At 34.6% G+C, this 15,895-nt stretch overlaps 1 protein-coding gene across 8 annotated transcripts in view; it reads right to left on the bottom strand.

Annotated features, from left to right (window-relative positions):
* Positions 1 to 15,895, bottom strand: part of LOC123558567 (breast cancer anti-estrogen resistance protein 3 homolog) — a 49,253-nt gene that overhangs the window by 9,593 nt on the left and 23,765 nt on the right. For 6 of the 8 annotated variants that reach the window (XR_008367505.1, XM_053525679.1, XM_053525680.1 and 3 more), the window contains exons 2-5: positions 12,128 to 12,251; positions 9,892 to 10,015; positions 6,422 to 6,476; positions 2,163 to 4,016 (exon numbers count right to left, since the gene is read on the bottom strand). Coding sequence is in view for 7 of the 8 variants with exons in the window: in XM_053525676.1 (XP_053381651.1) it covers positions 2,163 to 4,016; positions 6,422 to 6,476; positions 9,892 to 10,015; positions 12,128 to 12,251 (2,157 nt within the window). In the remaining variant the exon portion in view is untranslated. Of the gene's footprint in view, positions 1 to 2,162; positions 4,017 to 6,421; positions 6,477 to 9,891; positions 10,016 to 12,127; positions 12,252 to 13,606; positions 13,749 to 14,043; positions 14,406 to 15,895 lie in introns of those variants that run through there. The other 2 variants (XM_053525678.1, XM_053525682.1) reach the window with 2 other exon arrangements.

The raw sequence follows: 15,895 nt of genomic DNA, 5'->3' as shown, positions 1-15,895 counted from the left end.
CATTCTGACCAAGTTTCAATTATCTGCATAATCTCTCTTTGAATGTGCTCTTTAACTTAATTGTTTTTATGTGCTAAATATTTTCTTTTACAGGTTTTTATGTTTTTCTCGTTTTGTTGTTGCATGACTTTGTTTTAATGGAAAATAGCTTTCTAGCTAATGTTTCTTTGTTTATACTACCCGACTTAAAATAAAGCTTCTTGTATCTTGTATCTTGTATAAATGGTGCCCTTACAGTGTTAACAAGCTTTTCCTTTGATTTGACCTGGTGACCTAGTTTTTGATCCCAGAGGAACCAATATCAAACTCGTCAAAGATTTTATTCAGCGTAACATTTTGACCCAGTTTCATTAAGAATGGGCCCAAATTGTGACTTCTACAGAGCTATCAAGCTTTTTCTTTGATTTGACCTGGTGACCTAGTTTCTGATCTCAGATGACCCAATATCAAACTTGTCCAAGATTTTATTGAGGGTAACATTCTGACCAAGTTTCATTAAGATTGGGCCCAAATTGTGACCTTTAGAGTGTTATCAAGCTTTTCCTTTGATTTGACCTGGTGTCAGACCTAGGTTTTAACCCTACATAACCCGATTCGAACTTGACCTAAAGATCATCAAGATAAACATTCTGAATAAGTTTCATGAAGATACAGTCATCAATGTGGCCTCTCGAGTGATAACAAGCTTTTCCTTTGATTTGACCTGGTGACCTAGTTTTTGACCCCAGATGACCCAATATCAAACTCGTCAAAGATTTTATTGAGGGTAACATTCTGACCAAGTTTCATTAAGATTGGGCCCAAATTGTGACCTCTAGAGTGTTAACAAGCTTTTCCTTTGATTTGACCTGGTGACCTCGTTTTTGACCCCAGATGACCCAATATTGAACTCGTCCAAGATTTAAAGAGGGTAACATTCTGACCAAGTTTCATAAGGTTTAGGCCAAAATTGTGACCTCTAGAGTGTTAACAGTCAAATTGTTGACAACGGACGGATGGGCCGAAGGATGGACGACAGATGATGGACACAGGGCGATCACAAAAGCTCACCTTGAGCACTAAGTGCTCAGGTGAGCTAAAAATACAGTAAAACCTGTCTTTAGCAGCCAGCCAAGGAGTGGGAAAAAGTGGTTGTTTACAGCAGGTGGCTGCTTAATATAGGTTATTTATAGATTGAATGATCATTTTTGGAAATGAGACACTGACTGCTTAAGACATGTTGGCTGCTTAATAGAGGTGAACACTAAAGCAGGTTTTACTGTATTAACATTTTTGAGAAAATAGAAGCACTAATCAAATAAAAAGATTTTTTATCAGTATTGGGTATACCCTCATCTCCAACCACTGGTTTAATTTATATGAATAGTTCAGTGATTGCAGTGCTGGAAATATTCTGTGAAATGGTTTTAAGGGTTACTGTTTTGAAAGCTATTAGAAAAATGTTTAGATGGAGATGGATATTCTAATAAGCTGAAACATCAGAATTTCTTCTTTCTGTAACTATTATAGGACATATAAATTTGACTAACATCTCTGTTCCTAAAACAACATTAATGTCAAAGCTTTATCACACTAGTATAATACCAGATTTATGTGTCGGTTTTATTTCACTCATACAATGTCAAACATGTGATAAAAACAATGCTAACACGACCCGATTCATTTTCCTATTAAACAAAGAAGGCTGTATGTTGTATGTATTGATACAACAATTTACTTTTCTGACATCACAATTGTTACGTCATAGCATCAAACGGCGCAGTGGCACGCTGGAAAATAAACCAACAGAAAAGAGGCAAATATTTTATGGATGTAGTCAAGGATGTACTTAAAAATCCTTGGAAATGTGTAAAAATTGAAATAATCTATCTCATTTTGTGATTTGCTCTTAAATTAATTCATTGTTTGTCGTTCACGTGTACTGTTATATCACTCGGTCTGCGTCCTTGTGATACAATTACTTTGCAATATAACTCCAAACAATGATTTTATTCAACAACAAATCACAAAGTGAGATATATTATTTCTTAAGTAAACCATGCGAAGATCACACAGCATTAGGAGAGTGAGCAACTTTTATAGGTCTTACTAATAAATTAATTTACACAGCTTATTATCAGTTTGCCGAGATAATAAACCATAAACACAAAAAGTATAATTACCTTTCCAATATATCTTGCCGAAGTTGTTTCCCCTGTGGAAGAGTTATCAACTCTAAACCAGAAGTGACCTTCACCCCTAAATCTTCCTCATTCAACACTTTCAACATCTCTAGATCCACTTTTGTTAAATACAGAGCTAATTCCTTTGCATTTGTCTTTAACAGTTTTTCTCGAATGTTAATTAATGCTGACGGTTCTAATAATTTATTCTCATTTGGAAGTATAACAGAAACGTAAGAATTCAAATTAAAGCTAGGTCCTGTTTCTATTTTTGGTATCTTAATTTTTTTGTGACTTGAATTTTGTGTCTGACTTGGAATGTGTGTCAAATGGATTCCTTGTCTTCTGCCGCTAGTAGAATAGTCCACAGTGTCTTGTTGTTTTGTACGAATTTGGTCCCGATTTAAGTTTAGTTCTAGAGGGAAAGCCGGAACATCAGAGTGCATATCTCCGTCTAAAATATTGAACTGAGTGTCGGATATTTTCCTACTGTCAGTTCTCACTTCTAAATTCTGATTCAAATCTCTTTCTTGCGGAACATTTTTTGATTGGTTAAAATTATTATCATATATATTGTCTCCATGCATTTGATTGGACTGTTTGAATTTTTCTGTCTGCTGATTGGGTGCTTCAGACTTAAGCCAGCTGGGTTCAGAGGTCACCTGACTATAGTCACTATAATCTCTATAATCATCCTCGTACAGAGCTACGTTTCTTATCTGAACCTGCGGTTTCTTCTTGTATTTTACTGATGGAATTCTGCTTGGTTTTGGAGGAGGGGCTTTTGATAAATCACTGTCAGAAGAGGCAGGGTTCAACGACCTGGGTGGAGCTAAAGAATCAAAATGCTGAGTGACTGTAACTCCTGGAGTGAGAACAGGCGCACTTCCTGATCTTTGATGGATGTAGACTGGTGGAGCTCTAGGCTGACTGGGAGGGGTATAGACTGTTGTAACTGGAGTAACTGTTTTGTATATTCCATTATCTCCAGGTAGGAGGGCCTCTGCTGGTTCTTGTGTAGGGGTGACTTGTTTATAAACACCTGTAATGACAGGTAAGCTGTCTGACCTATCCATGGCAGGTGGTACATAGACTGGTATATCATTTACAGACAGTAACGGTTGACTACCAGACCGCTCCCCAAATCTTTGTCTCCTGTCAGACTTGGGGCTCCCATGTGGGCTGGTGCCTGGTGTTCCATGGGGACTGACACCAGGGGTACCTTGAGGACTGGATCTTGGGCTTGTCCCTGGAGTGACAAGTGGGCTCCTCTGGTAAACATGATTTTGTCCAGCTGGCATTGCCGGAGGCTGGTTTGGATGGTGTACGGCACTGTAATGATTTGCCTGGGCATTTGATAATGCTGCTAGTGCTCCATATTTACTGTCGTAGTAAGTAAGGGGCATACTACGCCCTATTGGTGTAGTTATTACAGCCCCAGTAATTTCTGTAATCTGTTTACACTCATCCATATAGAACTGAATTAAATCTTGTACACTGTTAAAATGAGTTGCCTCAAAATGATAAGTAACCTTTGGTAGTTTGTAAGGTCCTTGATCAATAACTGAGGAATTTATCACAAAGTGTAATGGTCCGCCCTTCCAACAACAAGTCAATACGAAATCTCCCGGCTGCGAGATACAATCACGTACCAAGAAATCTCCGTTTTTGAAAACAAGTCTCTCGGCACGTTGCCGCGAGATGCTACCGTGATACCAAGCCTTGCTCTTCAGGTCTGCGGGATCTCCCTGCAGCTCAACAATGAGATCATGCTGTAGTTTCTCCGGGGACACGTTCACCTGCTGGTAGTCTGGACTGGTCAGTAAGGATGGTGGAGACCAGCTCGGGGATAACCTGAAACAAAGCAGGAAATCAATGAGTAATGTAACATATCAATAAACAAGAGGACCATGATGGCCCTATATCGCTTACCTGTTATCATTGCACTTGAGGACAAGAAGGTCCTCAGAAAAAATATCTAAGTCCAAAGGACAGGAACAACAAAGGGAAGAAATTTAACCAAAAAGAAAAAAAAAATCTTATAAGGTATAGATATGTCAAAATACACCTAAAAATTAGAGGTACCATCAATGTTGTACCACAGAAAAATGGTCTCGGTTTTTACTGATATAAATCCATTTTGATTACAATCAGGGGAGGTAATCAGATATAAAATAACTCTGGAACCTATGATTGGATCTGATTTGTCATGGAATCCAAGATTTATTGTTGTTGAAGACATTTTGGAAGTTTGTATCAAATAAAACAATAAATGAAGTCTCTATATGGCTGCAAAAGCCAAAATAGCCAATTTTGGACCTTTAAGGGGCCATAACTCTGGAACCCATGAAGGAATCTGGCCAGTTGAAGAAAGTAAGCAAGATCTTGCGGTGATACAAGTTGTGTGCAAGTTTGGTTAAAATCAAATCATGAAGCTGCTATTGTGCAGACAAGGTCAAAATAGCTAATTTTGGCCCTTTCAGGGGACATAACTCTGGAAACCATTAAGGGATCTGGCCGGTTCAAGAAAAGAACCGAGATTTTATGATGACACAAGTTTTGTGCAAGTCTGATTAAATTCAAATCATAAATGAAGCTGCTATTGTGCAGACAAGGTCAAAATAGCTAATTCTGGCCCTTTCAGGGGCCATCACTCTGGAACCCAGAATCTCGCCAGTTCAAGAAAGGAACCAAGATCTAATGGTGATACAAGTTGTGTGCAAGTTTGGTTAAAATAAAATCATACATGAAGCTGCTATTGAGCAAACAAGGTCAAAATAGCTAATTCTGGCTCTTTCAGGGGCCATAACTCTGGAACCCATAATGGAATCTGGCCAGTTCAAGAAAGGAACCAAGATCTTATGGTGATACAAGTTGTGTGCCAGTTTGGTAAAAATCAAATCATAAATAAAGCTGCTATTGTGCAGACAAGGTCAAAATAGCTAATTTTGGCCCTTTCAGGGGCCATAACTCTGGAACCCATAATGGGATCTGGCCAGTTCAAGAAAGGAACCGTGATCTTATGGTGATAAAAGTTGTGTGCAAGTTTGGTTAAAATAAAATCATAAATGAAACCACTATCGTGCAGACAAGGAATTGTTGACACATGCACGGACGGACGGACGGACGGACTGACGACGGACGAAGGGTGATCACAAAAGCTCACCTTGTCACTATGTGACAGTTGAGCTAATAAAAGCTGAATTTACACGATTAAAAAAATGATTTATTTTTCTCTCAACGTCTGAAAATATTTCAAGCGATCACAACCCTCAAATGAATGTTTGTTTAATACATATGTCATGTCCTCGTATGAAGTAAGTGCATTTTACCACATGTTGCCAACAGACTATAGGAAGCATACATTGTGATGCAACATGGAGAATTTGTTATTCCATCAACCACAACAGCTGACACTTTGTTGTTTCTGACAGTATTCCATACCATAATGTAGACTACTAATAAAATCTGTGAAAAGATCCCTTGGAAGTATAAAATCGACCAAAAACAAGGAGCTGCATTCAATAAACGCTTGATGCCCCCCGTGGCAACTTTGTTGATACAAAGCAACCTAAGTCCAAAACGAGGTCAAGGTCAAACTGAGGTCAGGTGATGTCTGAAGATTAGGAATGGTCACAGGTTACATCTGCATTAGTATCAAGTCATTCTAGTTAGGGGTATCGATGCTAGACAAAACGGTCCCATTTGATCAACCTCGTACGGACGGACGAACAAACAGACCGATGGACGGACAGTACAATCACTATATGCCTCCCACATCAGTAGATGCCGGGGGCATAACAAATAATAGCAGACTCAGTTTGATTGAATGGACTCCATGACCCCAAAGGACCAGAAAATGTAACATCACATACTTAACCCAAATTCATTTCCTAAAGGTATATAAGATTCAAATTCCATATGTAAAACATGAACAACGAGAAAGTTTATGTAAGAAGTTTATGTGTAATTAACAGTACTATGTATCAGGTTTAACATAGTGCACACAGTACACATGTATAGATAAACACAGTATAAATGTGTACTACCACTAAAAAGACTAACTGGTTTTTTCTAAACATCAACTGCTACTGCATGACACTTAATTAAGAATGTACTTCTAGGTGCTAACTTATTTCATATATTTAGTAAAGTTAAATATATTTGATAAGAATTTTAAGCATTTGAAGTATAATTATCTAAAAATAAAATATTTTATTGAAAGATAGTCATTGGACATCTTTAAATAATGCACTTACTGTGCTGTGACACTTTGGCTCCTTTGTACATGTTGTAGTGGACTGTTCTTCTTACCTGAAATAGTACAATAAATTAGATAATTACTTCAATTCTTAAACAGTTTTACAGACTATTAAGAAGATATATTGTTTCTTTCCAGAATTCAAATGACATCTGAACAAATATATGAAACTGCTTATATTCTCCGTTTCCCTTACATAAGAATCAGTACAGAGAAAAAGCACAACTGAGAAGATCACTGTGGATAACAATGAGGATGACAGTGATATTAACATAATTTTACATTCTAACCAAAGTTAATTGATAAACAAAAGTGAAAATAGTACAATTAAACAAAAGTACAAAAGTGAAAAGAGCAACAACATCAAGGGGAGTGTAATCATCATGGATTTTAGTTGGTAATCATACAAAGTCAAACACAACTAAATCATTGGATCAACAAAGGAGACAGTAAACTAATTTACAACTAACCAAAGTTAATTGATACAAAATGAAATATACATTTAAACATCAAGTACAAAATGAAAAAGCAACAACATCAAGAGTTCTCATGGACTTAGTTTAGCATCCACATAAAAGTCTAGTTACACCTAACATAGCATCAACAAAAAGTCTAGTACACCTAACATAGCATCCACACAAAAGTCTATTACACCTAACATAGCATCCACATAAAAGTCTAGTAAACCTATCATAGCAACAACACAAAAGTCTATTACACCTATCATAGCATCCACATAAAAGTCTAGTACACCTATCATAGCAACAACACAAAAGTCTATTACACCTATCATAGCATCCACATAAAAGTCTAGTACACCTATCATAGCAACAACACAAAAGTCTATTACACCTATCATAGCATCCACATAAAAGTCTAGTAAACCTATCATAGCAACAACACAAAAGTCTATTACACCTATCATAGCAACAACATAAAAGTCTATTTCACCTATCATAGCATCCACATAAAAGTCTAGTACACCTATCATAGCAACAACACAAAAGTCTATTACACCTATCATAGCATCCACATAAAAGTCTAGTAAACCTATCATAGCAACAACACAAAAGTCTAGTACACCTATCATAGCAACAACACAAAAGTCTAGTAAACCTATCATAGCAACAACACAAAAGTCTAGTACACCTATCATAGCAACAACACAAAAGTCTAGTACACCTATCATAGCAACAACACAAAAGTCTAGTGCACCTATCATAGCAACAACACAAAAGTCTAGTGCACCTATCATAGCAACCACACAAAAGTCTAGTGCACCTATCATAGCAACCACACAAAAGTCTAGTGCACCTATCATAGCAACAACACAAAAGTCTAGTACACCTATCATAGCAACAACATAAAAGTCTATTACATCTATCATAGCAACAATACAAAAGTCTATTAAACCTATCATAGCAACCACACAAGTTTAGTACACCTATTGTAGCATCAACACAAAAACAGACTAAAAAAAAATACTGCATTTTTTAAAAAAAAAACACATACTTTATGTTATAACCAACATCTGATTTTTACAAATAAATCCAAAAAATCCACCATTTCTTTTATCTTGCACAAACAAAAAGTAAGACAAGTGCTCTAGTAAAGGTCAAGTGGAAAACAGTAATAGTTGTTGACAACACTCAGTGAAGATGTTACTTCCTGTCAATGATACAACATTCTTAGCCTTCCGCTTATCATTTAATATATTAACATAAACTCATCAATTTTCCAACAGACTTTTATTAAATTTTAATATCCACAAATTACACAAAGAAAACATAAAATCCATATCCTTATAATTATTTTAAAAGAACAATCCACAAATTACACAAAGAGCCTTATAAATAAAGTACGTAAAATAGTTGAGACAAAATACACAAAAGGCCAAATTCAAGTAACAGTAAATTCCCTATACAGACATCAAACAAAATGCCCTAACCATAAATTACATTAAATACTTTATCCACAAATTACATAAAAAATCGATTCACAAATTAAATTCATCTGAAAATTACACAAAATGGCATAAGTTATGCAAATAGCCCTAACCGCTAATTACTTAAAAACCATATTAAAATTTACACATTTCTACTTCAGATTTTGCAATTGCAAAATTTTATGAGTCTGGGCAAAAGTCACTCATATTTTTCAAAATGAACTTACATTTTTTTGAGTACGCGGGCTTAAATTCGAACCCTGTCCATACTAAAATTCTATCCACAAAGTACACAAAATGTCCTATCCACATTAATAATAATTTAAATAAACTAAAATCCAATCCACAAAATGTCCTATCCACAAATAACAAACTCAAATCCCATCTACAATTAACAAGCCAAAATCCTATCCACAAACTGCACAAAAAGTCCTCTCCACATGTTAGGGTTAGGGTTATGTTATACTAAAACCAAGTCCAAAAGTTACACAAGCAGGCCGTTCCCACAAAATAAAATTTATTTTTCTTAAGCCAAGTTGAACAGAAATCAAAATACACAGTGTCATTTCAACATAAAATAATGCAGATCAAAGAAATCTGTTTAGGTCTGTGAAGTGGTACAGTACATTTATTCATCCAGCATTAATTTTCCTGAACAACACTGAGCTAAGACTAATCTAGAGAACCTAGTTATACAAAATACTCGGTTTTACCACAAAGCATTTCTCTTAGCCTCAAACTTAAGCTACATTAAGTTCCATTTATGTATTTATCACTGAAAGAACATAATCCAACAAACATTTTTTTCATTGAAACTGACATAAAATTTTAGCTCAAAAATTAATAGCACCTGTAGTTACTAGCAATAAACAGCAATCTCATATATGATCAGAAGTTCTTTCTTATGCATATTTCCACATTTTTTGCATCTGTTTATTTACCTATATAAATACTTTATTTCTGGGCATCAAGGACAAACCCTCATACAGTTATTACTAATCAAGATAAATTAACGTCAATGATTAGTCAAAATCCATCACCAGGTCAGGTGACACTCATTAAACTGTCAGTAATGACCAACACTTGATTGACAACCAAGGTTGGTATGTGCATTAAGGGAGACAACTGAAACTAATAAGAAAAGAATCATAGTTGTCCTTCTTGCATTTAAAAAAGGGAGTTAATTGAAAATCATCTTATTTTCTTATTTCCATGTTAAATATTCTATAAACTGCTTTGTAATTAATTAGAAACAATTATATATCTAAGTCTACGTTATTTTCACCAGATTTTCTGTTTTACATGCAGCTATTTCAACTTTTGCTTGACAATGTTGCAGACTTAATTAAATTTCACATATGGTACTTGTCATCCAAGAATTTCAGCTACAGTTACTGCTTATAGAAAACATTTCAGATGTGGATTAGATTTGATAAATGTGTTGATTTGGGTTCTATGATACACCTGATATATTTTACCTGAAGCAGAAAACTTTTATAAACTAGTTGTAAGAAATTCTGTACCAGGTAAAGTGGATCTCTCGTATTTCTCCCTCAGTATTCGGAGACTGGAGACTATCTTGGCACGATGAGCGGCGTTCTTCACTCCGAGCTCCTTGATCTCCGCCTCGGACATATACAACAGATTCTGTAAACAATACAATTTGTACTACTGAACAGTTGACTAAATAAGAATTACGACTAAACTTGTACAAACGGTTCTGTTGTAAAGAAAAGAAGTTAACACTAATGTTAGATGAAAATTATTTCTTTGGCTGATTGAGAAACTGAAACTGAAACTTTGATTAAACGTTTATTTTCATACAATTATATTAAAATATTATTTCACAGTATTGTATAATATTAGGTTATTTAACATAGTTAGGTACAACACAGAACGAGTCAAAATATGAGCCGTGCCATGGGAAAACCAACATAGTGGGTTTGTGACCAGCATGGATCCAGACCAGCCTGCGCATCCGCACAGTCTGGTCAGGATAGATGCTGTTCGCTTTTAAAGCCTATTGGAATTGGAGAAACTGTTAGCGAACAGCATGGATCCTGACCAGACTGCGCGGATGCGCAGGCTGGTCTGGATCCATGATTGGTCGCAAAGCCACTATGTTGGTTTTCTCATGGCGCGGCTCATATGTCTCATATTTTACAGTACAATGTTGAATAACCTTTTTATTCTTTAGTTTAAATTAAAAATGATTCACTGAATATTCAATGTATTTCTGCCTTATCAAACTCTGTACATAGAGCACCTACTTCACCCGATTTACATTTGAAACATTTTCATGCGTTTCGGACTTTATCATATGTTTAACATGGGGCTGTTGAACCATCCAAATACGGAAAAATACAGGTTTTTTTGAACTCACATGCGTCCAATACCGTAATATATTGTACAGTCACGTGTTGCAAATACATGTTCATGATTAGATAAATAAAATAGGTATAGAACAATAAGTTTTAAAACATAAGGATATCATTATGATACATCTGAAAAATCATTAAATACGTCAATCAAATGTCAAAATTATGTAACAAAGTGTACACAGATCAAAATTTACATTAAAAGAAAAGCATAATTATATACTGTGAAATCATTAATATTCGTGAGGGACTATTTTTCTTGGATTTCGTGGTTGAGTCAATCCACGAAATTTAATCCCAATAAACAAGTAAAATTCCCATTCATTTTAATATGTTCTGACCAACAGTGAAATCCACAAATTCATATCTCTACGAAATTGTTTTTGACTAAAACTAAGAAATTTCATGCCCATGAAATTAAAAGATTTTACAGTAACTGACATACGCTGCTCCACAAACCATAATGATATCAGTGTGTAAGTTGTTTCCTAAAACAAAATAAAAATCTCTAAAATAAATTTAACCCCTACCACTTCCCCACCAACTGGAAAAACTCAGTTTAATGCATCTTGTAATTACTTACACCAAAAATCCTCCACTGAAAGTCTTCACAGGTAAATATGTTTCATATAAATTAAGATTTATATTTTTTTCTGAAGAAAGGTGATTCAAGTAAGCTAGATTGTTTTTGTTTTTCGGCAGATTTTTGTTGCAACCAGCTGCACTGCAGATGTTAGAAATATATTGTTGATCATGCTTCCTTCTTCCTTATACATGGACCTTTACCTCTCACTAGTATAAAACAATCTTTTTATTTTATGCACAGGTAAAATGTTTCTATTAACTTAATTAATCATGCAGAGGATGTTCATCAGATTATATTTCAGTTAAATCATCTCCATTCACCCCTCATACATATGTCAGGAAAATAAATAACTGCAATATATCACAACAAACTTCAGTAACTCTGCAGGGATCCCAAATCTGGTTGCACCTATATTCAACATATTATTCTAGCTTATTATTGCTGTTTTTGTTTGTTTCTGTGGGTATTTTAACAAAGAGGTTACTAAAGCACAGTGCCACAGTGTCAGATTTCCAATCCTGAGGTTTTAGGTTCGAACCCTTGCTGCAGCAGACTGTGATCACTGTCTCCCTATCCCCTTACAAAGGCTTGTGAACTGGTTGAAAGTCCAGAAAAGAGTCAATCTTTCAGGATTTTTTATCAATAAGAATGACCACAAAAAAATATCTTTTATTTAAAGTACATAGCCAAAAAGATATTTCTGGTCGCATATCTGCAGCTACAAACATTTACTTCACTCCTTTCCTAGCATCTTTTCAAAAATGTGAGATCATTCAGAGACAGGTCTAGGCTTACCTCTACTCCGTTATACTGTGTGAAACATGTTACATATTCCATCAAACCTAGCGCCTCCAGCCAGGTTTCCACGGCAATGTGCCGGGTCGCCATGTTGTGCTGGTGATGCTTCTCTAACACCAGTCTGAAAATATACAAAAACATTCTGCTTTAAAATGTGTATTCCATAGACTCTATTACATTACAATGAATATTCCACATTACATTACACTGTACAATAGTCAACTTTTATTCTACTTTAAGTATGTAAATCGTGTATTACATTACTTTTTACTACTAAGCATATTCAATATTTCACTAATTTTTACATTCCAATATCATATTCCACATTGCATTACACTTTACAATGAATATTCCATATTACATTACACTTTACAATGAATATTCCACATTACATCATACTTTACAATGTATATTCCACATTGCATTACACTTTACAATGAATATTCCATATTACATTACACTTTACAATGAATATTTCATATTACATTACAATGTACAAAGTATATTCCACATTGCATTATGTAATACAGGATAAACCGTATTCCACATCACATTACTTTTTACAACAGGGGCCATTGTAGCACTTTCAGATTTAGCATTTTCAATTATAATGTTAAAGGTCCCTAACTCCAATTGGTCTCTGCTTCAAATACAAAATAACCAATTCAGGCCTGATTTAGGTACCATTAAAGGGCATTTTTTTTAATTGCACCTACTTTAAATGAAAGTTTCATCATTAATTGATAAAAAATAAATAAAAAGAAAATAAGGGGCCGAATAGTTCTTTATGAAATGCCAGCCTCACGGTGGTGGTCAGTTTCTGTGAAAAGATGCAATATATTTGCTCAATAAACTCCTGCTTTCTATTTTGGTCTGCAAAACTTGTGAATATTATAATATAAACATGAACTAGAAATGTGTCCATGGGACACAGATGCCCCCACTACATGACAAAGGACATAGATCAACTTTGGGAAAACAATACGCACGACAAAACATTGAAATGACATTTTTTCCTAGGTCAGGTGCTATAACTCCTACAATACTGAATGAATCCGGACGTGAAACCCCAGGTGCACAACTGCACATGCTGACCAACATTCCTGTAAACTTTGGTGACGCTAGGTCAAATACTTTTGGAGCTACGCACGACACAACATTAAAATAACCAATTTTACTAAGTCAGGGGCCATAACTCCTATACGACTGAATGAATCCAGACGCGAAACCCCAGGTGCACAACTACACATGCTGACCAACATTCCTGTAAAGTTCTGTGACTCTACGTCAAATACTTTTGGAGCTAGGCACGACACAACATTCTCGGAAGGACGGACGGACAGAAGGACAGACGGACAAGGGCAAATCTATATCCCACCCCCCCCCACATCCCAAAAGTGGGGGCATAAAAACCATCACATTTCATGTTGAATGCATTGTATGAGTGTAAAAGCTTAATTAAAGTCAACGTTGTACCTTATCAGTGTTCTTATTCCTTTAAACCACTTCTCAACACATTCCCTTAAATTTATTTAGCACTCTGCAAATTCTGTTCAACAGTGCTTATTAAAAACATCCATTTGAATGCATAGAAAAAATCAGCACCTGTTTGAAAATAGTAACAACATGAACTGTCTGTCAACATTAAACTTGTACTGGCAGATGCAAACTGAAAACTTGTACATTAATACTTCAAACAGTGAAGTTTCATGAAATGACAGCTAAATATTAATCAGCATTTTTTTAAAAAAAGCTATTCTGCATACCTTACACCTTGATTAAGTATATTGTTGCATTTTTAGATGTTTTTTGCAACATAAAATACCTTTGATACCTCCTAATACAAATGACACCTGGTTAATCTAGAAGATCTTACAATATAAAACAAATTAAATACAGTAACTCTTAAATACCTGTTTAACTACTACAACACAAGCAAACCCTTAGCTCCAAACTTTTCTTTCTAAATCCTTCAAAAACCTGACTCAAATTTATGAAAATATGATCTTTTAACAAAAGACAATGTTAAAATATCCGACGGTAACCGGCTTTATCAGATATTGCATTTGAAAATTCAATACATTTTAACAAAACTGTAACCCATTACGGGCTTTTCCATATTTCTATCCAGCCGTGAAGTTAAATGTTTTATTATTTCAATCTTTATAATATATTCACTCGCCATAAAGTCCTTCAAAAGAAATGACATGATTTTGAATAATTATACAATAAAATGAATTGTTCACTGTGTATTGCAATATAATTCATGGTATTATAAATGAAGTAAAAACTAAACAACTGCATTTTCTCACAGGGACTTGCCTCTTATATTTTTACAGTATTTATTCTATTAAGAGTCAATGCCCCTAAAACTGTTAATGTTGATGATTTAATTGGGTTTTACTGCTCGACTAAAAATGTTTGTTCCATCAAAATTAAAAGTGAAACTGGCTTCTCTTCTCTCATAGCGAAGGATTCCAGCAGGAATGAGGTGTTGAGAGTAATTAACATAACTTGTAGAACTTGCTTCATAACCAACCTAAAATAAATATGTATTAAAAAATTGCATCTAAAGATGATTATGAAGTATGTATTCAAACTGATTTGGTTAATATTGAACCTTAGCCCTTATGCCTCCAACTGTGTGTAAAATCATTAAGTGAGAATGAAACACTGTTTTTTCACCTAATATGATATACAATTTATCTCTGTCTTAATTATCAATATAACGATAATAAAGACTATAAACCAGTTGAACAATCTACATGTATAAGCTGAGATTTCAATCAAACTACTTTGGTAGACAAGGGTGTAAAAACGATACATGCTTTCAAATTCTAAACTGAAAACTTACTGTAACTGAAACAGACCTGAAACATTTATAATAGCACACACATAATTCAGTACTATTTGACCCTGGATATATATCCTCACATTGGGATATGTCTAACTTACTCTGAGATAAGATAGAAACCATCACAAAATTGTTTATTTAAAACATGTTCCAACTGTCAGACACAGACAGAGGTTATAAACAATTTATTAATTTTCAGTAAACATCCCTTTGTGAATAATATGTAATACTGCCCAAACTGAATGATGGACCGGTCCATTTTGGTTTAAAATTTTCTCAAGTAAATGAAAAAAAGATTAGAAACAATTTATATGTATACACAAAATAAAAATTATATTATAGTGTACTATGCCCCAATGATAACTTGATATTTACATGTTACAATCTAAATATTTCTAGTTTTTGTACCAATTACAAATTAGCTCAGTGGTAAAGCATACAGTCCATGTTCAACACAGATCTTTTGCCGTGTGGGTTCGAAACTCAGCATCGACATTAAATTTTTATTTCACTTTCGCAAAAATATTTAGATTCTTTCACGAACTCTGTGACAACACAACAGAAAAGTATCTTAAGCCAATATGGCAGATCAGAAAAGTCTAGCATTATATCAAAGATGATATTGATTAATTAAATGCATGCATTTAAGCCATACAAATAATAAACATACTGTTGTGTTATATAAAGACATACATGCAAACACAAACCATCAGAGAAAAAAACAAAAACAAAAACGAATAAAAAAAATGATAATTAAAAAAAAAAACCCTCATGAGGATTCGAACCCACAAAATGACTTGCTTATATTCAATTGTTATCTGCGTTTTACCCGACTGAGCTATGTTGCCATATAATCATAGAATATTTAAGATGAAAGAAATACTAATATTTACTTGTCAGGTAATGTGCAA

Source organism: Mercenaria mercenaria, chromosome 15 (assembly GCF_021730395.1).
Source record: "Mercenaria mercenaria strain notata chromosome 15, MADL_Memer_1, whole genome shotgun sequence".
In the NCBI taxonomy this organism is placed as follows: Eukaryota; Metazoa; Mollusca; class Bivalvia; order Venerida; family Veneridae; genus Mercenaria; species Mercenaria mercenaria.
This window is presented reverse-complemented; position numbering and strand designations above follow the sequence as displayed.